This window comes from Coenobita brevimanus, chromosome 43 (genome assembly GCF_032717465.1).
Source record: "Coenobita brevimanus isolate Jiangsu-jjx chromosome 43, ASM3271746v2, whole genome shotgun sequence".
Taxonomy (NCBI): domain Eukaryota; kingdom Metazoa; phylum Arthropoda; class Malacostraca; order Decapoda; family Coenobitidae; genus Coenobita; species Coenobita brevimanus.
The window spans coordinates 3,876,320-3,902,070 of NC_136996.1; the positions used below are offsets into that span (position 1 = coordinate 3,876,320).

Here is a 25,751-nt window from a genome sequence, read left to right on the forward strand (position 1 = left end):
CATGTTGTTATTGAAAAAGACTTAATAACTATCATTTGATATTGTGATAGGCCTTTTTTTTCAGGTTCCTGTTAGCCTTTGTGCTATGTTTCTGAAAAAATTAGTAATGGATGGAAGCATTATAGGTTATTTGACTGTACACTCAAACCTCGATTTAAGGGACCTCCATTTAAGGGATTTCGGATTTAAGGGACTCCATATTGTACCTGACAAACGGACAAGACCATTCAAAAATGATACATAATGCCCAGGTTATACACATTAATATGTTTCTTTATACAGTACCTGTAAAATAATATTCAGAATCATATAAATAAGATAAGTAAAACAATCATTGCATTTCATAAGATTATTGTGGTAAAACAATGGACATTTTCAAGTAAGGGTCAAGTTGATTCCCCATTTAGTCCCTTAAATCGAGGTTTGAGTGTATTTATGATTGAGTCCAGAGCTGTTGCTGATATATATACATACAGACATATTGTATTTAGGTACATTTACTTGCACATACTGTGTGTGTGTGTGTGTGTGTGTGTGTGTGGTATAGTGATTGATTAACTGATTGAAATGAAAGTTTGCTCATTGTGGCTGTTACGCTGTACCCAGAGCGGTGTTGACCAGCGTGATGCCCATGTGTACAGTGTTGCCGGGGTGGCTCTTCACCACCTTACACACCATCTTGGCTCCATCAACCAGGCTATTCTGGTGTCAGGAGAGAGTGGAGCTGGCAAGGTAGGGTCAAAAATTCAGTTTTGTTTATGAGTCAGTTTTAGTTTAATGGCATTTGGTGCTTTAGAGGGCCACCTTCATGTGGTGACACTGATATAATGAATGGTGGAGTTGATGGGATTAATCTTGATAAGCAGATTAGCCTGCAGTGTGTATTACTATGTCTGAGCAGTAATGCAGTGAGTTTGGGTTACTCTTTGTCATTAGCTCCAGTACCTATCTTCTTGTGGGAACACCTTCAGGAAGTGGTTGTGACAAAACTGTGCTGATTGACCCTCTGTTATCACTTCACTTAGCATAAGCAGTAAATTGCCCAAGACACCAATACAGCTTGTCTAGAATTTGGAGCTGCTGTACTGTGAGTCTTGTTATTTAAGAATAGAAAACACTGTAGTTTATGAAAGATGGAAAGCCTTATACTGTATTGGTACATCAATCTATCATCCAATCCCACGTTGCTCCATGAGAAGCGTAGGAGCCCGAGGCTAGGCAAGTTGGTCCTGACATGAGTGTGGCCGGCCTCACTCATCCCTGAGTGGCATTACATGAGCAATAAACCCCAACCACCTTTTGGATGTAACCTACACAAGCTCAATCCGATTGGTGAGCCTTAATGACCCACTGAACCGCCAGGTGCCATAATTTGGTTATATGGTTACCACCCAATGTAGTTAATGGTTGCCTGGTGTACTGGAAACCATTTGGCTTGCACTCTGTAGAGTCACCCATAGGCAGAAGGAAGGGGAAAGAATGAAGAAAAGACAGACAAAAGAGGGGGTGTAAAGTCACCTGCAGGCTGAAGGAGAGGAAAGAATGAAGGAAAGACAGAAGAGGAAGGAAAGAAGAGAGGAGAGGGCAGACACCCAAAGCAGAACTACATCGAGTGGATGGTGAGCACCCCCACCTATTAACTTGATATTTAGTTCTGGATGTGATATGTGTTGTTAGGAGGATGAGTAGGAATTCCTGACATGTTCATGTGATTATAGAAGTACAAGTATTCCGAACACCACTTTTCTCGTTCTCTTGTATTCCAGACTGAATCAGCTCGGTATATGTTGGAGTATTTAACATATACTGAAACAGAACTATCTGAGTCAAAGAGATCACCACTGAAAGGAGTATGGAGAGACAAGCAGCCTAAAGATATCCAAGAGAAGATACTATCATCGAATCCAATCCTTGAAGCTTTTGGCAATGCAGCAACTCTCCGCAATCATAACTCTAGCAGGTATGAGGAATAGAGAACACTGATAATATAGTAATAAACATTGTATTACTTTCAAACCAAAATTCTGTGTTCTTGCTTTTATGGTATGCAAGAACATGTGTCTGCCAACTCAACACCTGTCCCATGAAGTACTTTTTTTTTATTCTTGCTACTTCCAGGCAATTTTGTTCAGTTTAGGGGAGTGTTTGAACTGAATTTAATTTTCATTGACCCCAGTCATGTTAGAGGACCTTTCAAACTTGAAGAAAATTAACTGGTGGTGGCCTGAATGGGTTATTCCTTCTGTAATGTGCATTCCCATAGCACCCATAGCTAATGGTTAGGTCCAAAACATTTGCATAGCACTAGTAGGAAACACCTGATGTGTGACATGGACAGCAAAATGGCCAAATATAGCCTTTTTAACCATTGCATGCCCAGTGTCCCATTGTGTGTGGCACCAGTCTCCCAAACTTGCCTGGCCTCCTGCTCCCTCCACCGCACACATTCCATAGAGCCACCTGCATGACTAGCTGTCAGTGTTTTTAAGATGGACTTTGTGAGCTGGAGGGGTTAGATATACCCTTCATTAAACCCTGTCTTTCTGAAGATGAAATAAGTCTAAAGGAGGTTAAAATATATATACAGTATATATATATATATATATATATATATATATATATATATATACAGTAATCCCTCTAATATCCGAATGCCCAATATCCGAACATCCCCACTAACCGGACATAATCGTCCCGGGATCCAATATTCCCAAAATGGGCCAAAAACCGCAAAAAATTAAAAAAAAAATCTGACTTTTTTCCCACCCGTAATTTGAAATTGCCGCGTGGCGCCAAACAGCTGTTACACCATGGTCCCTTCACCCCTTCCTTCCTCCCCCCTCCCCCCTCCCCTGTCAGGGTTGCCATTTGGTATTTTTCATTACCAAGTGTGGGCCAATTTGGTAATGAAAAATTCGTTTGGTAATGAATCAGAATAATGCATTACCAAATGGATTTTTCACATGTTTATGGATACACAGGATGGAGATGGTGGATTGTTTGTTCTCTCTGATTAATTTGGTAGCCTATATAGTGTGATAATAATCAACATGCTGTTAATTATAAGAAGAGTGATTACATGTATTTCCACTTGTGTATATAATTAGTGAAGAATAGATGCTAGCTTTACGAATTTGGTAATGAAAATTAAAAATGGTGATGAAAATTGAGGAGTTTGGTAATGTGGCCATTGCGATCTGGCAACTCTGTTACCCCGCCATCATCAACAGTCACAGCCTAAATCCAATCGAGAGCGGATGCTTATAGCAGTGCAAGCCACAGGTGCTTGTTTTTTGTGAATAAAAAGTGAATAAACTGCAATACCTCGCCACTAGAACACACGGGAATTTACAGTGTTGTGCAGTGTTAAGAAATTAGAATTTAGAGTGCATAGGATTAACTGTGGACTGCAAACTGGCGGTTCAAACCAGTCCAGGAGCCAGGGACTTGTAAGTACCCAGAATGTTTAATATTGTATAAACTCACCTCTAAAACCTCATTTTATGGTTCTTTTGCATTTATTTCAGCCTTTTATGTCCCGTATTGGTGTGATTTGGGTCTTAAATAGGTGCAATGCATGTCCAGAGGGAGTTGTATAGGTGTTTTTCTGAGTTAGGGTCCATAAGTACAAGTCCAGGAGACTGGGACCCAATATCCGGACAGGATCACCATCCGGACATGCCTTTGGCTCTATTACATCGGATATTGGAGGGATTACTGTATATATATATATATATATATATATACTGTATATATATATATATATATATATATACTGTATATATATTTATTTATATATGATATAGGAAAACATATTTATGATATGACATTATTTAAACACTGTCTTTTGACGGCTAGATTAGCACCCTTCCTCCACACTGCTACTTCAGTTAATAGCTGTTACTCCACCTGTGTGTACAATTTCTCTATTTAATTCATGGTAGAAAACTGTGATGACTTTTTTCTGTGTTCCTTTAATTTATTTAATTTGAAAATTGAAGGAGATTGTGAAAGTGAAGTAAGTGAAGTAACAGTTGGTAGCAAGTGGAGCAGTGTAGAGGAAGGATACAACAAATATGCTGCTTTTTATGTGTGGTTTAGGAATTTAGGGGTTTTATGATGATTAGTATTATTATTATAATTGTATTATTATCATTATGGTATTATTATTATTATTATTATTATTATTATTATATAATTATTAGTGGTAGGTGGGGGCGCTCACCATCCACTCACTCGATGTATTGCTGCTCTCGGGTGTTTGCCCTTTTCTCTCTTCCATCCTTCTTTCCTTCCATCCTCTTCTGTCTTTCTATCCTTCATTCTTTCCATGTCCTTCTGCCTGTGGGTGACTTTACATTCCCTCTTCTGTCTTTCTTTCCTTCATTCTTTCCTTTTCCTTCTGCCTGTGGGTGACTCTACACTGAGTGACAAGCCAAATGGTTTCCTGTACACCAGGAATGCATTTACTATGCTGGGTGGTAACCATATAACCAAATTTTGGCACCTTGTGGTTTAGTTGGTAATTATTGCGCTCCAGTGGGATTGAGCTGGTGAAGGTTTATATCCAAGGGTGGTTGGGGTTGATTGCTCATGTATTGCCACTCAGGGATGGGTGAGGCTGGTCACTCTCATCTTTAATGTCGAGACCAACTGCCTAGCCCCGGGTTCCTATGCTTCTCATGGGGCAGTGTAGGAGTGGATGATGGATGGATTATAATTATTGATTATTATTGCATTATCATTGTTACAGTATCATCATCATCTAATCCTGTGTTGCCCCATGAGGAGCATAGGAGTCCGGGGCTAGGCATGTTGGTCCTGAATTTTAAGATGAGAGTGACTGGCCTCACTCATCCCTGACTGGCACTATGTGAGCAATAAACCCAAGCCATCCCTTGGATATAAACCTGCACTGGCTTAGTCAGATTGGAGTGCCTTAATTATCCACTAAACCACCAGGTGCCATAATTTGGTTATATGGTTACCACTCAGCATAGTAAATGGTGTTCTGGTGTACAGGAAACCATTTGGCTTGTCACTCAGTGCAGAGTCACCCACTGGCAGAAGGAAAGGAAAGAATGAAGGAAAGGAAGACAGAAAAGTGAGTGTAAAGTCACCCATAGGCAGAAGGACGAGGAAAGAATGAAGGAAAGAAAGAACAATTATAATAATGTGTAGTTTGGCAGGTAGGGGTTGCCCATCATTCACTTATTTGATGTGGTTTTGTTTTCAGGTAACCTTGTTTTAAGTGATAAACTAAATGATTTACTGTAACTAGGGAAACCATTCAATGATGCCCATCGGCCTACTCAGAAGTAAAGGAGCATTTTGGTATTGATGTGAATGTGATTGAAAATATTAAGAAAAGTACTCGAGATGGTTTGACCGGGTGGAGAGGATGGAGAATGAGAGACTGACTAGAAAAGTGTATGTGAATAAGGGGGAGGGGGAGGGGAGGACTAAGGATGAGACAGAGGGATGGACTGAGACATGTGGGAGAGGCAGTAGTGAGTTGGAGGGAGGGGAACCAAAGGGTAGGGGACAGGGCGACATGGAGGCAGTTTGTGGCTATCCCTTCTAGGATTAAGGCATTTGGCTATAGATAGAGAGACAGATATTTTTACCTGCTGTGTTGTGTTGCTGATTCATTGTGTGTCTTGTGTGTCTTTAAAGGTTCAATGTTTCAGATTTGGAAAATTGTTGCGTCTACAGTATGGAGGGAGGCAGTTGCGTGGCGCTGAAATTGACACTTACCTACTGGAGAAGACCAGAGTTACACATCAACCACAGGATGAACGAAATTATCATATATTTTATCAGGTAGGTAATATTTACGGTCATAATGTGGAGTCACATGGAGAGACAGACTGACTAACGAGGAAGTGAAGGAGCGATGTGGTGTGGATGTGGATGTGATAGGAAGTGTTAGGAGAAACACACTGAAGTGGTTTGGTCATGTGGAGAGGATGGAGAGTGAGAGACTGACAAGCAGAGTGTATGTGAGTGAGGTGGAGGGGGGGAGAGGGAAGGGGAGGCCAAGGATGAGATATAGGGATGTAGTGGAGAGGTATATGAGAGAGGGGTGTGTGAGCTGGGAGCAGGGCAATGAAATGGTGGGGGACAGGGTGACATGGAGGCGATTCATTTGTGGCCACCCCTTACGGGATTAAGGCATCTGGCAATAGATAGATAATGATATTTAAACCCCCAGTAACCCAGGGATTTCTGATGAAACTTGAGCAAAATCAACTGGCATTAATTGGAATTTGGGGGGATGGGGAAACATATCCTAGCTGAAGAGGTTACCACAGTTGTTTCTAATTCTTACACAATGGGGAACTTGATGTAGTATTGCCTACTTGTTCCTTCCTTTTTATCACTACTGTATATTTACCTCTGCCAGTGAAGCTGGAGGAGGTTATGTATTCACTTATATTTGTCTGTTTGTTTGTCCACTTGATATCTCCAAAAGTTCTCTGTGAATTTCAATTAAATTTTGTGGAAGGGTAGGTCGTGGGCCAAGAAACAATTGATTAAATTTGGGGGTGGATCCGGAGTATCCCACACAATATCTGTGAAAGTTCTTAGTGAATTTCAATGAAACAATGTGGAAGGGTGAGCCAAGGGCCAAGAAAGAATTGATTAAATTTTGGGGTGGATCCAAATCCAGATCCGGATCCTATGTATCCCGCACAATATCTCCAAAAGTTCTTAATGAATTTTTAAAAAATTCTGTGGAAGAATGGTCCACGAATCAAGGAAGAATCGGTTAAATTTTGGGGCAGATCCGGATCCCATGTGTTCCACACAATGTCACCATGGGTTCTGATTCGGATCCTTTTTAATAGCAGTGGCATTGGGGGAGGTATGCACTCTCTGAGTGCTTTCTAGTTCTGTCTGCCATCCTTTCCTCCTATTTCTCCTCCTTACTGTGACCTTATATAATAAGTTTTATTACTCATTTTTCCCCTTTCAGGTGGCTGTACACTGAGTGACAAGCCTAATGATTTCCTGAAACCCAGGAAACCAAAATACTTGGTGGTAATCATATAACTAGATCATAGAGCCTGTTATAGTGCCCTTGCTAATTGATTGGAGAGACACAATTGTGGCATCCACTCAGAAACCAAACCTCCATACCAGACCTCCATATGTTTCCCTTTGTCTGGCCGTGGCAAGGCAGTGCAGTCATAAGGAATCATTGTTTCACCATACAGGATGGCCCTGCAGGGACAATTGCTTGATTGTGATTGATGGGCCACCTCAGTGAGGCAGACTGGGGTTGACCAACAGCAGTATGGGGATGTTGTATCATATCATCCCATCATTTAAAAAGGCTGCAACCTGCTTGCATGTGTTGGCCTTGGTCCCTAATGGCGACTGTCCATGTTGCCCAGTCTCTGGTGACCTCCCTATTCAGTCCCTTATCCCTGAGGTCATGCTCTGTGACCTCTTCCCAGGTCTTTTATTGGTCTTCCTCATCCAGCTTAATGCATTAAGTTTACATTTTCATTGAGAGACTATAGTCACTCCCAGGATATGTAGGCCTTACACCCATTAGCAGCATACCATGTGTTGTTATCTTGAACCATATCACTGTTCAGTCCGTTTGTAGGTCACCACACAGGATGTCACCTCACATCTTCCTTCGTCTGCCACTGGTCACTCTTCCCTCCACGATCATATCTGTGACCTTCCTCGGCCAGTCATCCTCTTCCTTCCTCTCATTCTGTCTGAACTGCCTCTACAGTGGACGCGCGACAAGGTTGTGTGATGTCCCAATGGTTGTTCAATATATATGTGGATGGGGTGATGAGAGATGTAAAAACATGAATAATGGAGAGGGGGATGGCGTTGGTAATGAATGGTGATGGCTGGAATATCTCAAATTTGTTGCATGCTGATGATGCAGTACTGCTTGCAAATACCGGACAAGAGCTTTGTAGACTAATGCAGAGTTTTGCTGATGTCTGTGAACGTCGTGTCTTGAGAGTAAATGTAGAAAAGAGCAAAGTGATGGTTATTGAGAGAGAAGGCAACTCCCAGTGTGATATTACAGCAAATGGAAAGAGACTGGAATTGGGGAGAGTTCAAACACGTGGGTACAGTGATAGAAAAGAGAGGAAAATGTGGAAACGTAAAGTGACTCAAGGAGGGAAAGTAGCTGGTGCTATGAAGGCCTTGATAAGAAACAGAGGCTTGAGTGTTGCAGCCGCATGAGACTTACATGGAGGAGTGTTAGTGCCATCTTTAACATGTGGATGTGAGACTATTGGTGTAGCATGAAAATGAAAAGTCAAGAGTAAGAGCAGTAGAAATGGGACTGCTGAAGAATGTGTGTGGAGTACAGAGTGTGGGTAGGATACGAAATAATGTGATTCGTGAAAGATGCAGAGTGAGAAGTCTGTGGACACCAGAATCGAAGAGAGTGTACTGAGATGATAGGGTCATGTGGGGAGTATGGAGTGGTGAAGAAGGTATATCTAAGCGAATATGAAGGAAGGAGGAGGCGAGCTAGGCTAAGGAGAAGGTGGAGGGGTATGGTGGATGAGTGTGTAAGAGAGGTATGGAAGTCGGTGAGGCTAGGGAACTGACAAGAGATTGAGCATGCTGGATGAATGTTGTAAGAAGTGCATGATCAGGGATTTGGCACCCCATTTTAACGTGACAGCGTCTGGATTGACTTTATTGGATCCGTTATGTGAAGGTACAGAATGTGGTGGATGTTTTTGGCTTATCAAATAGAGCCATGATTCCGGGGGCATGAATGATGAGTGAATGGAAGTGTGGCCTATTGAACTGGACAAACTTGGGCTGTCTGGACATTGCTACTCCTTACCCTGCCTTAGTGTGGGAAAGGAGGTCCGGATGATGATGATAATGATGATGATGATGATGATGATGATGATAATGGTCACATTATACAGTACTGTACCTTTCATGAACTTATATATAAAATTGTTTTTATACACTGAAGGCAATGATTGGGGGTGGAAATGTGAGAATGGGGGGTAAGGAGTACAGTGAGACACTGACGAGAAGCCTACATGTTGTGGCCCTGTGTATCCTCCGAGGAGCAGAGCAGCTGTGATGTCCTCTTAGGAGCCAGACCTACTCTCATTTCCCTGCATCTTGCTGTTGGAAAGGACTCAAGTCTGACCCTTATGAGGTGCTATCTTCCATAAGGGGGTGCCATCCCCCTACATGGTGTATATTGTACTGTACCTGTATGGTGGGGCCCACAAAAAAAGTTGCATGCCTATGGTCAGTAGTTCTGCTTCTCCAGAGAGTGTGGGGTTAAGCAACAACAAAAACAACAAGAATACAGTGTAGTATCCTACCCATATCTCTGACCGCCTATGAGAGAGCTGGAACATACCTGACCTCTTCCTTACAACTAATCATTCTGCTTACACTGTCAGTCTTTCCTCTCTGTTGGGCTCCTCCAATCACAACCTTATTACCTTAACCTGTCTTATCTCTCCAGTGTGGACTGTGGACCCTCCAAAGAAACGTCGACTTTGGGACTTTGGAGCTGCAAATTGGGAGGCCCTCAGGCAGTACTTCTTTGATTTGCCATGGAATGAATATTGCTTCTGTGGCTGAGAGCCATCTGAGTGTGCCTTGCACATTACGGAGGTTATTCTCTCGGGCATGGAAGCATACATTCCCTTCTCATATCCTTTGACTAATGCATGAAAGCCTTGGTTTAATCGTGCTTGTTTTAATGCTATCCGCAACAAGGAGAGGGCCTATAAAAGGTACCAGAGCCAACCCACCCCTGAAGCACATCTTTTTAATGTTTCTGCCTGGAATCGTGCTAAGTCTGTTCTTCGCTCTGCTGAAAATAATTTCATCCGTACTAAATGCTCTCAACTCTCCAACTTGAATTCTTCCCACTCCTTCAGGCACCTTGCCAGAAACCTTTTTAACAACTTTACCTCATCATCTTTCCCTCCTCTTTTCTACTCTGATGGTTCTGTAGCTATTTCGTCTATTGATAAAGCAGATCTCTTCTCTGAGACTTTCTCCTCCAATTCCACCTTAGATGATTCTGGTGCTGTTCCTCCATCACTTCCCCCCTCTGACTTCCTCATGGCTGACATTAAAATTTCTTCAGCTGATGTATTTTCTGCCATCACAGGCCTCAATACAAACAAGGCATATGGGCCTGATGGAGTCCCTCCTGTTGTTCTCAAAAACTGTGCTTCTGTGCTTACACCCTGCCTAGGTAAACTCTTTTGCCTTTGTCTGTCAACATGTACCTTTCCTTCTTGCTGGCAGTTTGCTCTCATTCAGCCAGTCCCAAAGAATGTGACCATTCCCAACCCTCTAACTGTCATCCAATTACTTTAAATCCTGTGTCTCAAAAGTTTTTGAGTCAGTTCTTAACAGAAAAATTTTAAGGCATCATTCCTGTCACAACCTTCTTTCCGATCGTCAGTACGGGTTCTGTCAGGGATGCTCCACTGGCGACCCTCTCACCTACCGTTCAGACTCCTGGTAGTCCTCCTTTCGGGACTTTGGCGAAAGCTTTGCCATTGCACTCGACATCTCAAAGGCTTTCGATCGAGTCTGGCATAAAACTTTAATTTCCAAACTTCCCTCTTACGGTTTCTGTTCTTTTATCTGTGCCTTCATCTATAGCTTCCTTTCCGGTCGTTCTATAGCTGCTGTTGTAGACGGCCATCGTTCTTCTCCTAGATCTATGAACAGTGGTGTTCCTCAGGGCTCTGTCCTGTCACCAACTCTCTTCCTTTTATTTATCAATTACCTTCTAAGTTGTACATCTAACCCTATCCACTTGTACGCTGATGACTCCACCCATACACCTTTCCATTCGGTTCCTGCAACGTCTATCTCAGCAGTTACTTCAACAAACAAGGGCTGAGGCTGTGACACACCTAATGTTTGACTTGGCTTATACCTCTGACTAGGGTGAAAATAATCTTGTTGTTTTTAATGCATCAAAGACTGAGTTCTTACACCTATCAATCTGACAAAATCTTCCACAGGAGTACCCATTAATGTTTAATAATATTCAGCTAAATCCTGCATCATCCTAGAACGTGCTTGGGGTTTCATTCACTCGGGACTTATCTTGGAAATATCATATTACATCTCACATGAAATCTGCTTTCAAGAGATTAGGTGTGCTAAGCCGACTGTGTTCCTTCTTTACCCCTGCACGATTGTTGACTCTATACACGGGTTTTATTCGCCCATGTAGAATACAACTCTTATGTGTGGGGAGGCTCCCCACATGCAGTTCTTCTCAATAGGGTGGAGTCAAAGGCTTTTTGTCTAATTAACTCTCTTCTTCTTACTGGCTCCTTTTAACCTCTGTCTCTTCACTGCACTGTTGCATCTTTATCTCTTTTCTGTTGCCGCTTCAGTGGTCACTGCTCCTCTGAACTGTCTGCATGCATTCCTCCACCTCTACGACGGGCGCCCAGCACCCGTCTAGCAACAAATTCTCATCCCTTTTCTGTCCAGCTTTCTAATGCAAGAGTTAACTGTTACTCCCAGTCCTTCATTTATGCAACAGGTCAACTCGGGAACTGTCTCCCTCTGTCTGTATTTCTTCCCAACTATGATCTCTAGTCCTTCAAACGCAGTGTGTCCAGGCATCTCGAAATTATTAGATCTTGAATTTGGCTCTCTCTTGTATTTTGTTTTTCTCTTGGAAGGAATAGTTATTGCGGGCCAGTGGCCTTTGGTTCTTCCTTGCATAAAAAAAAAAAGAAAAAGTATCTTTGCTAATTTGAAGTAGTGATGCATGGCCAATGATACAGAACTAGGGATGAACCAGGGGCAATGGAGATAAGTTGCCTTTTATGCCCATGCAGAGTCACCTGAAGGGGTATATTGATATGTAATGTAAATTTGTATGAAGTGGCATATTAAGAGTCTGTGGTTTAGTTTTTACCGTATATTGTTGTGCTAAAGTTTAATTATTACAACCTACCCAGAGCATTTGAGGGTTACGACATCAGGCAGGTAGTTTTGTACGTTAGCATTAAGTCATTTCTCTTCTCAGGTTGTGGCTGGAGTTAGAGCTGGATTGTTGCAAGATCTGGCTTTCAAAACAAATCAAGATTTTGTTATTTTAACAAGAGAAACGACAGCATCAGACCTCAAAAACTTTCAGGACACACTGACTGCTTTTAAACAATTGGATTTCTCAGAAAGTCATCAGCAGCAGATATTTAAGGTATTATTATGACTCATTTTCAGGTTTTTATTGTATGGATTGCTGTCCTTTTATGCAGAGATGTTCATTTAGTTCTCCCTCAGTCTATGCTTCTTCTTTGGTACCACTGTGATGAAGAGGCTTCTGGTCATTTTAGGGCACTACCTAATCATTTTAGGTGGTGACCTTGGGAACCATTCCAGACTCTGAGAGGAGAGAAGAGGGTGTAGTGCTTTTTGTTCCTAGTTCAAAATGCCATGCAAGGCATGGGTACTTCTCCCATGGTTGCCAATGTTTTGCCTGCACATTCAGAGTGAGCACTGTGTGGTTTGCTTTCTGTACTTACTCTGTGAGATGTGGTAAGAGCATTGTCTGTGGTAGCATTTGCATATCAGCACCTCTTTATGTATAGATTCTCTGCACGTTACAAATCTCAACTTATAAAAAATCATCTTTAAGGAAACATCTGTTATAAATTGAATTTTTAAGCAATTCAAATTGTGCATTAATTTGCTTAAGTTATGTAAGTGGCAGTGGCTGCCAATAGCATTGTCGCCCAATGTGCCATTCCCACTCCTGCTCACTCGCAGTGCCGGATCTCACTGTTTACGCTCATTTGAGAGTACTGTGCTCATTCTGTGTCATGTTGTAATTAACTGGATGGCATCCAGGTAGTTGCAAGTGCACAAGGTATGCTTGTAAGCTTAATGTGATTGAGATGGACTAAAAAAAATTACAGTGAGATCTACTGTACACATTCACAATATGTAATTTAGTTGGCACCGTTCACAGCACTACCCGAATATATCACATCTGGCAGATTGTTATGTAAGGTACTAGTGGGGGGAAAAAAAAAAAAAAAAAAAAAAAAATTGCAGCAGATGTGTGCCTTAGGCATGGCAAAGTATCCAGTAAAGCAAAGGTGTTGTCAGTTCTTCCATGTGTTGGCAGCATCTACATCCCCATAGCCATTGTCGTACAGTGCCGACTGTTTATCTGATTAATGGTGATTGGAAGTGATTGATGAGTCATATAATCTGTGCAGTGGGAGGAAACAAAATTTTTTCTTCAGAGTTTGTTTGGAGAATTTGGGGCTAACCTTGGGATTTTGTGACATACATTTTCTATAAGTGATTCCTTTGGAACCAGTTATTAGTGGTGGGCAGCGCAAACAAAGAAGGACCTTGCACAAGCGCAATGCGCAGTCCACAGTTCACTGCCTTGCGCCAGCACAAGTGCGCAATCTGACAAATATTTAGCTTGTACAATGTCGGAAAGCGCAAGCGCAAACCAGTTGCATGTATTTGCGGGCAGTACAGTAAAATGTTGAGATATTATACTTACGTACTTTTATTTTTTATTATACTATCTATCTATCTATTGCCAGACGCCTTAATCCTGTTAAGGGTGGCCACTGGCCACAAACAAGCAACAAATCGCCTCCATGTCACCCTGTTCCCCGCCATTTCACTGCCCTGCTCCCAGCTCAGTGCTCACACCCCCCTCTCTCATATACTTCATCCCTCCATCTCATCCTTGACCTCCCCCTCCCTCTCCCCCCCTCCACCTCACTCACATACACTCTCCTCGTTAATCCCTCACTCTCTGTCCTCTCCATATGACCAAACCACCTCATTGTTTTTATCCTAACACTTCTTATCACATCCACATCCACACCACAACGATCTTTCATATCCTCTTTTGTCAGTCTGTCTCTCCATGTAACTCCACATGCTTTCTCTCAAATAACTCATTTATTTCCATAGCTCTCACTTTTGACTTCTGTCCCTCCAACAAGGCCAAAGCTTCACTTCCATACATTAGAGTTGGTATCACAATACTGTCATCCAGTAACTTTTTCACCTGTGGAAGTTCAAACAGAGGAGTGAGTGCTGGGAAGCAGAGGGACAAGGAAACAAAGGGTGTGATGTTGTCAGTTTTACTTTTATCTGCATTTTCACAAGACGTTTTTATTTAATAATTCAGTATAGACATACTGTACAATAGCATGTGTAATTCCTTACGAAAATCATTAAAACACATTATTTAAATCAAATATCCACAGCCTAACAAAATATTAGGCTGTGAATATTTGATTTAAACAATATGTTTTAATTATTTTTGTAAGGAATTGCATATGCTACTCTTAATAAATAATGTATTTTTACTTTATTTTTATTTACTAATAACAATAATTCAGGCACAAAATGATCCACAGGTATACATGGTGAGTGATGAGAAGGGTGGGTGGTAAACTGAATGAAAGGAAGGCAATGATTGATTATGTGTGTGTGGATGAAAGGATGCGAAAATGTGTAATGGATGCAAGAGCTTATAGAGGTTGGGGGAGTGGACTTTCTGACCAATACTTGATGGTGGCCAGAATCAATATCCAGATAAGATGGAGAAATAGAAGAAGGGAAGGACGGGAAGAAAGAGTATTTGTAAGGAGAGTGGAAAGGTTACACGAGGATGAGAAAAAGGCAGAGTTTAAGAGAGAAGTGGAGGAACGATTGGGCAAATACGAATTGGAGCAGATGGGGGATGTGGAAGGTGTGTGCAGGATATTCATAGAAGAAATATGTGCAGCATGTGATGTGGTGTGTGGGATGAAGAGAAGACAGAGGGGGGTGCAAGGAACAGTGTGGTGGAATGAAGAAGTGAGAAAGGCTGTGGCACAAAAGAAGAAAGCATACAATGAATGGATGAAAAATAGGGGCGTGGAAAAAGTTGAGAGGCGGAAGAGAGAGTTATATGTGGAAAGAAAGAGGTGAAAAGATTAGTAAGAGAAAGAAGAGAGTGGATGAGGAATTTGGAAGGAATTTGAGTGTAAAGTGGAGGGACTGTAAGAAAATGTTCTGGAAAGAGGTGAAAAGAGTAAGACAGGGTGGAAGTGAAGTTAGCAGGGGAGGGAAAGATAAAAATGGTAGATTACTAGTGGAGAAGGGAGAAAAAGTGAGCAGGTGGAGAGAACACTTTAAGTAATTGTTGAACATAGAGGATGGAAGTAATGCGAGTATAAGTGGCTGGGGAATGGCTGGGAGAAGGAAGGAAGTAAGAAGACAGGAAGAATCAATAGGATAGAAGTTGTGGAAGCTTGAAGAATGTTAAATTGGGGAAAGCCCCAGGAATTGATGGAATGTGTGGTGAAATGCTGAAGCATGAGGGAGAGATAGTAGTAGAATGGATGTGGAAAATGTGCAGATTGGCCTGGGAGGAAGGTAGAGTCCCGGAGGATTGGAAGTCAGGAATAATTATTCTCATGTACAAAGGAAAAGGGGAAAAAGAAGTGTGTGGTAATCATAGGGGCATTTGTCATCTTAGTATAATAGGAAAAGTGTATGGTAGAATACTTATTGACAGAGTTAGAGAATGAACAGAGGAATTAGTTGGAGAAGAACAGGGAGGATTTAGGAAGGGAAGAGGTTTTGTAGATCAGATATTCATTCATAAATCTTTAGTGGAAAAGTTTCTAGAGAAGGGAAAGAAGTTGTATGCGGCTTTCATGGATTTGGAGAAATCATATGAGAGGGTGGATAGACAAGGATTGTGGAAAGTATTAAGAATATATGGAATAGATGGGAAGTTGCTGAATGCTGTGAAGAGTATGTATGATGGTGCTAAGGCTGCAGTGCATGTGGATGGTGAACTGAGTGAATTTTTCTCTTTGAAGGTTGGGTTGAAACAGGGATGTGTCATGTCTCCATGGTTGTTCAATCTGTACATGGATGGGGTAATAAAAGAGGTACAAGGTAGGGTAGTGGATGTTGGAGTGGCCCTGGTGAGAGAGGGTAGTGTTTGGAAACTCCCTGTACTGTTGTTTGCAGATGATGTTGTGTTGTTGAATGAAGACGAAGGAGAGCTGCAAGGCTTGGTGGATGAGTTTGGGAGAGTGTGTAAGAAACAGAATCTAAAGGTGAATGTAGGGAAGAGTAAAGTGATGGTCTTTGAGAGAGGTGAAGTCAGTGAATGTACAGCGAGGTTGGATGGTGAGGAATTGGAAAATGTGAGTACGTTTTAAGTACTTGGGTAGTGTGATGAGTAAGGATGGAGGTTTGGAGGATGAAGTGCTTGAAAGGGTACAGCAGGGAAGAAAAGTTGCTGGTTCCTTGAAAGCAGTGATAAGAAGCAGGGAAGTGAGCATGGAAGTGAAAAAGTTACTACATGACAGTATTGTGATACCAACTCTAACATATGGAAGTGAAGCTTGGACGTTGCTGGAAGGACACGAGTCAAGAGTGAGAGCAGTGGAAATGAGTTATTTAAGAGGAGCCTGTGGAGTCACATGGAGAGACAGGCTGACAAATGAGGATATAAAGGAGCGTTGTGGTGTGGATGTGGATGTGATAGGAAGTGATAGGAGGAATACACTGAGGTGGTTTGGCCATGTGGAGAGGATGGAGGGTGAAAGACTGATGAAGAGAGTGTATGTGAGTGAGTTGGAGGGGGGAAGAGGGAGAGGGAGGCTGAGGATGAGATGGAGGGATGGGGTGGAGAGGTGTATAAGAGAGGGGGGTGTGAGTTGGGAGCAGGGCAGTGAAATGGTGGGGGACAGGGCGACATGGAGGCTATTTGTTTGTGGCCACCCCAAACGGGATTGAGGCGTCTGGCAATAGATAGATAGATAGAATAATTTAAAAAATATTAAAATACATGGAGGGTGAGAGACTGATGAGGAGTGTATGTGAGTGAGGTGGAGGGGGGGAGAGGGAGAGGGGGAGGCCGAGGATGAGATGGAGGAATGGGGTGGAGAGGTATATGAGAGAGGGGGGTGTGAATTGGGAGCAGGGCTGTGAAATGGCGGAGGACAGGGCGATGTGGAGTTGATTTGTTTTTGGCCACCCCGTACGGAATTGAGGCGTCTGGCAATAGATAGAATAATAATTTAAAAAATATTAAAATACATTATCTCTGTTGAAGCATTTTAAGAAATGCTACTACCCTCCGTCCCTTCCGCCTCCCCCCAGCAGAACCCTCGTGACCTGCCTGAGCCTCCCCCATCCCTTGTCCAGATATACGGGAAGCTTCCAAGACCACGTGTCCCTTGGACTGCGCAGTGTGTAATCCACAGGACGTGCACAAGGCAGGTGCGCAAGTGCAAATTTAGTTGTGTGAGCGCAAATAAATTTGCACTTGCACACCTGCCTTTTCATGTGCGAAAGCACAATATCGCGGATGATCTCGTGTGGTGCGCAATGCGCAAACGATATTCACCGGAGCCCAACGGTGCGCAGTTGTGCTTTTCGCTAGTGTTTGCTCACATACCCAGTACTGCAAGTTACACAAGGTTTCTGGTATGTGGTACAGTGTTATGGTACATTTGCTACATAAAACAAGGGGTTACTGTATGTATGTACAGTAATCCCTCCAATATCCGGATCAATAGAGCCATAGGCAGGTCCGGATAGTGGTCCTGTCCGGATATTGGGCCCCAGCTTATGGACTTCTACTTATGGACCCTAACTCTGAAAAACACCTATACAACTCCCTCTGCACATGCATTGCACCTATTTAAGACCCAAATCACACCAATAAGGGACATAAAAGACTGAAATAAATGCAAAAGAACCATAAAATGAGGTTTTAGAGGTGAGTTTATACAATATTAAACATTCTGGGTACTTACAAGTCCCTTGCTCCTGGACTGGTTTGAACCGCCAGTTTACAGTCCACAGTTAATCCTCTACACTCTAAATTCTAATTTCTTAACACTGCACAACACTGTAAATTCCTGTGTGTTCTAGTGGCGAGCTATTGCAGTTTATTCACTGTTTATTCACAAAAAACAAGCACCTGTGGCTTGCACTGTTATGAGTATCTGCTCTCCATCGGAGTTAAGCTGTGACTGTTGGTGTTGGTGGGGTAACAGAGTTGCCAGATTGCAACAGCCACATTACCAATCTCCTCAACTTTCATTGTCAAATATAACTTTTCAATACCAAATTCGTAAAGCTAGCATATATTCTTCACTAATTATATATACAAGTGGAAATACATGTAATCACTCTCCTTATAACTAACACCATGTTGATTATTTTCACACTATGTAGGGTAGCAGATTAATCAGAGAGAGCAAACAATCCACCATCTCCATCCTGTGTATCCTCATACATGTGAAAAATCCATTTGGTAATGCATTATTCTAATGCATTACCAAACGAATTTTTCATTACCAAATTGGCCCACACTTGGTAATGAAAAATACCAAATGGCAACCTGACAGGGGAGGGGGGAGGGGGAGGAAGGAAGGGGTGAAGGGACCATGGTGTAACAGCTGTTTGGCGCCAGGCGGGAATTTCAAATTATGGGAGGGAAAAAAGTCAGATTTTTTTTGAATTTTTTGCGGTTTTTGGCCCATTTTGGGAATATTGGATCCCAGGAGGATTATGTCCGGTTAGTGGGGATGTTCGGATATTGGGCGTTCGGATATTAGAGGGATTACTGTATATTGTTCTGTGATACCATCACACTGCCGTAACCCCTAATTATCGGGTGACAGTTATATCTGACGCAATATTGGTGGATCAGGTCTGCCAGGCGATGGCTATAACTGCAAGTGTTTTTGCACCACAGTTTGAAGTGGCCGCCACTTGATCTCGTCACCAAAGGGTGGGGATAGCCTCTCAGCACCCGAGGCAAGCATACCTCAGTTTTTTTTTTTTTTTTTTTTTATGTGTCCGACTCTGGGCATAGGCTTCACAGCCTGCTCTCAAGGCCCAGCAGTCCTCCTACATACCATACACCTCTACATGTCACCAGTTGTCTCTGTGGCTCTGCCAGCTGTAGGATGATGTTTTCTTACGTCTCTCGTCAACTCTGGAAATGTCTCCCTCTGTCTGTATGTCCATCTTCCTATGATTTCCAGTCTTTCAAACGCACAGTGTCCAGGCATCTCGAAATGATCGGATCTTGAATTTGGCTCTCTCTTGTATTATGTTTTTCTCTTGGAAAGAACAGTTTTGCAGGCTCGCGGCCTTTGGTTCCTTCTTCCTCACATAAAAAAAAAAAAAAAGTTATGTGGCCAGTATTGTTCTAGTTCACAGTGATGTGTGATACCATTTTGGCTCCTTGCAAATGATTGGAGCATTTTATTATAAGCAGTTTCTCTTGTTGGTGGTAGGTGGTGGCGACCATCATCCACTCACTTGATGTAGTGCTGCCTCCTTCTTCCTTATCCTTTATCATTCTTTTTCTGTGCCTGCCCTCCTCTCTTCCTATTTTTCCCATCTTTCCTGTCACTTCTTATTGCTCTTCTTTCCTTTACGGGTGGCTTTACATTGAGTAACAAGCCAAATGGTTTCCTGTAAGCCAAGAAACCATTTACAACGCTGGGTGGTAACCATATAACCATCACAGTGCTCCCTACATGTCAACAAGTGGGTTGGTGGAGGGTTAGTGCCCCTCCCCATAAAACCAGTGACTCAAAGTCAAGTGGCCACCCCTTACGGGATTGTGGCGTCTGGCAATAGATAGATAGATAGATAGTTTCTCTTGTGATATGCACCTAAATCAGTTAAGATCTCTTATACACCTGACATTTCTCTGGCCTTCTTTTCAGTCAAGAAAATTGAATTACTGCCTTGCACTCAGCTTTAGTAGGGTTGAGTTAGGTAGGTATTTTTTTTTTTGTGATAGTCATGAGATACAGGGTTCATTTTTGTTTTAATGCTCACAGTTTGCAGACACATGATAACATTTTACACCTCCCCTCTAGTTAGTATCATACACACAGTGCACAACTGAGGCACAGTTTGCCAACACTGATGTGGTACTGAGCTCACCCTGTCAGAGTACTTTGATCTCAGTCCTCCTCTGGTCATCTTACACAAGACACACTAAACCTTTATTTCTTTTTGGGTGCACGACATGTGGATCCTCTATTTTGATCTGGCTTTCCCCGTATCCATCTTAGCTGCTTTTCTGTAAGGTGTTTGTAAAGATTGAATATAAATTAGTTTTTTTTTTTTTTTTTTTTTTTTTTTTTTTTTTTTTTTTATACTTGACCAAAAATTAACTTTTAAGTGAATCTGAAAGCACTTGCTTAGTTTGGATGTGCCAGAGGTAACTTTGCTCCTCCTCTCTTTCACATTATCAAGAGCAAGTCAGCACTCACAGGAAGTGCCAGTGAGTAACATACTATGCATGAGTGGGGTCCTGATGCTGAGCAGATAGGAAGTATAGGGAGAGTTTCATACGTTGTTCATTTTGAATGAGCAGACAATACTCTGGCAACCCTGGTGGAAAGTAGTCATGGCTTGTGAGACACTCATTCATTTGAGACAAGCCACACACCCTCTCCTCAACTCTGTGTCTGGGATTATTCCTTTCATCATCACTTAAAATGCTTAAGTATTGTCATAAGGTGGCTAATAACCTCTTTCTCATGGTGCCTGCATATTCGTATCCTACAAGTGATTTACCTTGCAAAAACCTCTTCATTTATTAATGAATATTAGAATTTTCAGTGGAAATTTTTGAAATTTTCAGATACTTGATTTATTATTGAAAAGGACACCATCAAGTATTTTTTTCTTGTTTTTAATAGGTACTGGCTGCATTACTTCACTTAGGAAACTTAAGATTTGTTCACGAGAGGGAAAACACTAACTGGAGGATTGATTTAAGCAGCAAAGGTAAGATTACATATTGTTAAGTGTGGTATTTGTCTGTCTATCTGTCTATCTATCTATAGCTCGATGCCCTAATCCCGCAAAGGGTGGCCGCAGACAAAACGCCTCCAAGTCGCTCTGTCACCCACCATTTGACTACCCTCCCCCCACCTCACCCCCCCTCCCTCATATACCTCTCTACTCCATCCCTCCACCTCATCCTCGGTCTTCCCCTCCCTCTCCCTCCCTCCACCTCACCTACATACACCCTCATAGTCAGTCTTTCATTCTCCATTCTCTTCACATGTCCAAACCACCTCAGTGCATTTCTCCTAATCTTCTCAACCACATCCACATCCACTTCACAACGTTCCTTCACTTCTTCATTTGTCAACCTGTCCCTCCACGTCACTCCACATGCTCCTCTCAAGTAACTCATTTCCACTGCTCTCACTCTTGACTTGTTCCCCTCTTGCAAGGTCCACGCCTCGCTTCCATACGTCAGGGTAGGGATCACAATACTATCATGCAGTGACTTCTTAACTTCCATACTCACCTCCCTGTTTCTCATCACTGCTTTCAGTGTACCAACAACCTTCCTTCTCTGCTGTACCCTGTCACGCACTTCATCCCCCAAAGTTCCATCCTTACTCATCACACTACTCAAGTACTTGAATGCACTTACATTCTCCATATCCCCACCATTTGTCATACTTGAAAAGTAGTAATAGTCAGATGTAAGAATCAGAAGCAAGGTCACTGTACCATATTCCCAAAGTGGTGTAAGGTTAGTGGACTGAGTAACATTCATAAAAACAATACATGACAGAAAAGTTTCCAGTCACCTCTGGGAGTTTTGAGTTTATGCACAAGGCAAAGCTGTCACTCCAGTTGATGCTTTGTAGACACTTAACCCCTAGGGTACGCAATTCTCCAGCCTCGAGTACCCCCCAGGACGCAAAAACAGGCCAATTTTTCGACTTTCTCAGAGGTTAAAAGTTTTATGTGTGATTTACAGAGCTTGAATTTACACACCTGAAAACGCAAACCTCTTCCTCCTAGACCTAATAGTTACCGAGCTATGGCCCATCAAAGTTGATAACAGTTACCCAACATGTCCCCAGCGAGAAAGAAAATACGTTGCTCGTACCTGTTTTCTTCACAAAAATATGTACAAAAATCACCAAAATCAATTTTTTTTTTGGTGTGTATAGATGTTATAAACCCTTGTAATGTGCTTAGAAAAAAAATGATATGGTGACAACCCCCCCCCCCAATAAATATGATAAATAGTAAAAATTAACCTCCCCACCTCTCCTCTCCCCATTCCTCCAATCCCTTCCCTTCCCTTCCTTTCCCTTCCCTTCCTTTCCCTTCCCTTCCCTTCCCTTCCCTTCCCTTCCCTTCCCTTCCCTCCCCTCCCCTCCCCTCCCCTTCCCTTCCCTTCCCTCCCCTCATCTCCCTTCGCCTAACCTCCCCTCCCCCTTTCCCCTCCCCCCTCCCCTCCCCGCGAAGCTGTCAAATCTAACTGGGGAAAATGGTCATGAACCACCCCAATAAAAATATGATAAATAGTAAAAATTATCCTCCCCTCCTCTCCCCTCCCCATACCTCCAGTCCCCTCCCTCCCCTTCCCTTCTCTCCCCTCCTCTCTCCTCCCATTCCTTCCCCTGCCCTTGCTTAACCTCCCCTACCCCAACCCTTCCCCTCCCCTCAGAGGTGTGAAATCTTGCTAGAGAAAATATATATATATTTTTTTAGTGGGTTTCGAATAAAGCCAGCTAAAATAATTGTGGTGTGCATACTCTGCACTAGGAGTCACCTTCTCTCTCAGTAACCATCACTTTACACATTTCTACATTTACTCTCAAGGCATGACGCTCACAGACATCAGCAAAACTCTGCACTAGCCTACTAAGTTCTTGTCTGGTACTTGCAAGCAGTACTGCATCATCAGCATACAACAAATTTGAGATATTCCATCCATCACCATTAATTACCAATGCTATCCCTCTCTCCATTACTCATGTTTTTACTTCTCTCATCACCCCATCCATATATATCGTATATTGAACAACCATGGGGACATCACACAGCCTTGTCGCATGCCCACACCACTTGTGAGCCATTCACTTAGATACCCATTAACCCTTACACATGCTTCTCTACCATCATAAAAACTCCTGACGGCACCTAGCAGCTTACCATCAACACTGTACATGTGCAAAACTTTCCACAGTCCTTCTCTGTCCACTTTGTCATATGCTTTTTCCAGATCCATGAATGCCATAAACACCTTATGGTCCTTCTCACAAGCCTTCTCTGCTATCTGTCTCACTGCAAATATTTGACCCACACATCCTCTGCCACTCCTAAAGCCACCCTGTTCATCATTCACTAGTTCTTCTGATATCTCTCTTACTTTCTCTATAATAATTCTTCCATATACCTTCCCTACAAAACTAAATAAACTTATGCCATGATAATTCTTGCACTCACTTCGGTCACCTTTATTTTTGTACAGGAATACAGTCACAGCCTTTTTCCACTCTGGTGACACAGTTTCACTCATCCATGCCTTCTTACATATCTCCAACAAGCACTTCATTCCACTCTCTCCACTACACTTAAGCATCTCTGCATACACCTCATCGACCCCAGCTGCTTTCCCGTTTTTCAGCTGCTTCACAGCACTCTTCACCTATGCGAGTTTCACGTCTCCTGTCACTGCATTCCTTCTCTGCACACCCTCAAAAGCAATCATATTTACAGCCGCTCTGCTCTCTCTATTCCCATTCATCAGGCTTTCAAAATATTCTTTCCATCTGGTCCTTACTTCATCCCCATGGGTTAATAATCTACCATCTACATCCTTCACATCATCACATTTCTTTCCACTTTCACTTCTAGATTTCCACACCTCTTTCCAGAATAGCTTTCTATTTTCAGAGTAATTTGGATTAATTTTTCTTCCTAGATGATCATTTACCTCTTCCTTTTTACTTTTCACTAGTGACTTTACATGCTTCTTGCTTTCAGTATATTCAGTTCTTATTTCAACTGAACACCTATCCTGTAACCATTTTAACCACTTCTTCCTCTTTTTTTCCACCGCTCTCCTAATGTCCTCATCCCTCCATGCCATACCTTTCTTCTTTGTTGTTCCTCTTGCCACACCACACACCACTTTAGCATTCCTGACTAAGCAGTCCCAATATGCATTCCACAGGCTGTCCAGATCCATTTCATTCCAGTTCACTGATTCTAACTCCTCTTCTACTTTGGTCCTGTAATCATCTGCCATTTCTTTGATCCTCAGCTTCTCAACTTTCAGTCTTTCTCCCTGACTACTCCTTTCTCTCCTGATCCATCCTACTCCTCTCAGCTTGATCTTGCATACCACAGTCATATGATCTGACAGACCTCCACATCATCCTCTCACGGCCCTCTTATCAGCAACCATTCCCATCATCAACCTCTCTACGAGCACGTAATCAATCAGGCTTCTTTCAACACGATCCCTGTTCCCTCTGTACCATGTATATTTATGTGCATCATTGAGTTTGAAATATGAGTTACAAATGCATCACCTCCATTTTTAAATAATTCATGTTCTTAACACAACTATTGTTTGATGTGACAAGGACAGAGTATGCTAGAACATGCAACTGGCTCACAGATTTTTTTTTTTTTTTCCTGGATTTTATATATATTTTTTTCTTTCTTTCATTCCTTCATTCTTTCCTCTTCTTCTGCCTATGGGTGACTCTACAGTGAATGACAAGCCAAATGGTTTCCTGTACACCAGGAAACCATTTACAATGCTGGATGGGAACCATATAACCAAATGATGGTGCCTGGTGGTTTAGTGGGCAATGAAGGTGCTCCAATCTGATTGAGCCTGTGCAGGTTTCTATCCAAAGGGTGGTTGGGATTTATTGTTCAAGTAATGCCACTCAGGCATGAGTGAAGCTGGTCGCTCTTATGTTATATGTTAGGACCAACTTGCCTAGTCCCGGACTCCTACGCTCGTCGTGGGGCAACACAGGATTAGACGATGATGATGATGATGATGATGATGATGATAATGATTTTTCCATTTCCACTTTTGTACACCAACAATGGATGACAGTCTAGTTTTAGTACCACAGCTATTGGTTTGTTTCATTTATTATCCAAAACTTTCACAGACTTGGTCAGTATAATAAAACTAGTTTAATACTGGTACTTTATGTAAGAGGTGTGTAATTATAGTGTTGTGTATTTATGGTAGGTGTGGCCACTCACCATTCACTCACTTGATGTAGTGCTGCTCTCAGGTGGCTGCCCTTTCCTCTCTTTCTTCCATCTTTCCTTCCTTCCTCTTATGTCCTTCTTTCCTTCTTTCTTTCCTCTTCCTTCTGTCTGTCTACACTGAGTGACAAGCTAAATGGTTTCCTGTACACCAGGAAACCATTTACTTTTGCTGGGTGGTAACAATATAACCAAATTATGGTGCCTAGTGGTTAATGGGTAATTAAGGCACTCCAACTGGATTGAGCTGGTGCAGGTTTATATCCAAAGGGGTGGTTGAGGTTTATTGCTCACGTAATGCCACTCAGGGTTGAGTGATGCTGGTCACTCTCATCTCAAATGTCAGGACCAACTTGCCTAGCCCATGGCTCCAGTGCTTTTCATGGGGCAGCACAGGATTGGATGATGTATGTATGATGTATTTGTTGCAGTTGTAATGTAATATTAATTTGAATACTTACACATTGCCAAAAATTAAATTTGTTTATGTTTTCAATGATTGGCTGAAGATAGAGACTGCTTTGAGAATATCTTTCTCTTTGATTGAGTGTTTATATCTGTTGTCTGAGGATCTGCTAGAACTTTAACCTTACCTGAGCATTGACAAAGGTCTCATATATCTGGTGGAAACAGGATATGCTAATGGTATGGTA

General features: G+C 42.3%; 1 protein-coding gene across 1 annotated transcript in view; it reads left to right on the forward strand.

The window, feature by feature from the left end:
* The window catches only part of LOC145397792 (unconventional myosin-XIX-like), a 76,450-nt gene that overhangs the window by 13,222 nt on the left and 37,477 nt on the right, over positions 1-25,751 (forward strand). The window contains exons 3-7 of the mRNA XM_080270814.1: positions 607-732; positions 1,767-1,960; positions 5,691-5,823; positions 12,044-12,217; positions 20,742-20,829. Of these exons, the coding sequence (XP_080126940.1) occupies positions 607-732; positions 1,767-1,960; positions 5,691-5,823; positions 12,044-12,217; positions 20,742-20,829 (715 nt within the window). The remainder of the gene's footprint in view (positions 1-606; positions 733-1,766; positions 1,961-5,690; positions 5,824-12,043; positions 12,218-20,741; positions 20,830-25,751) is intronic.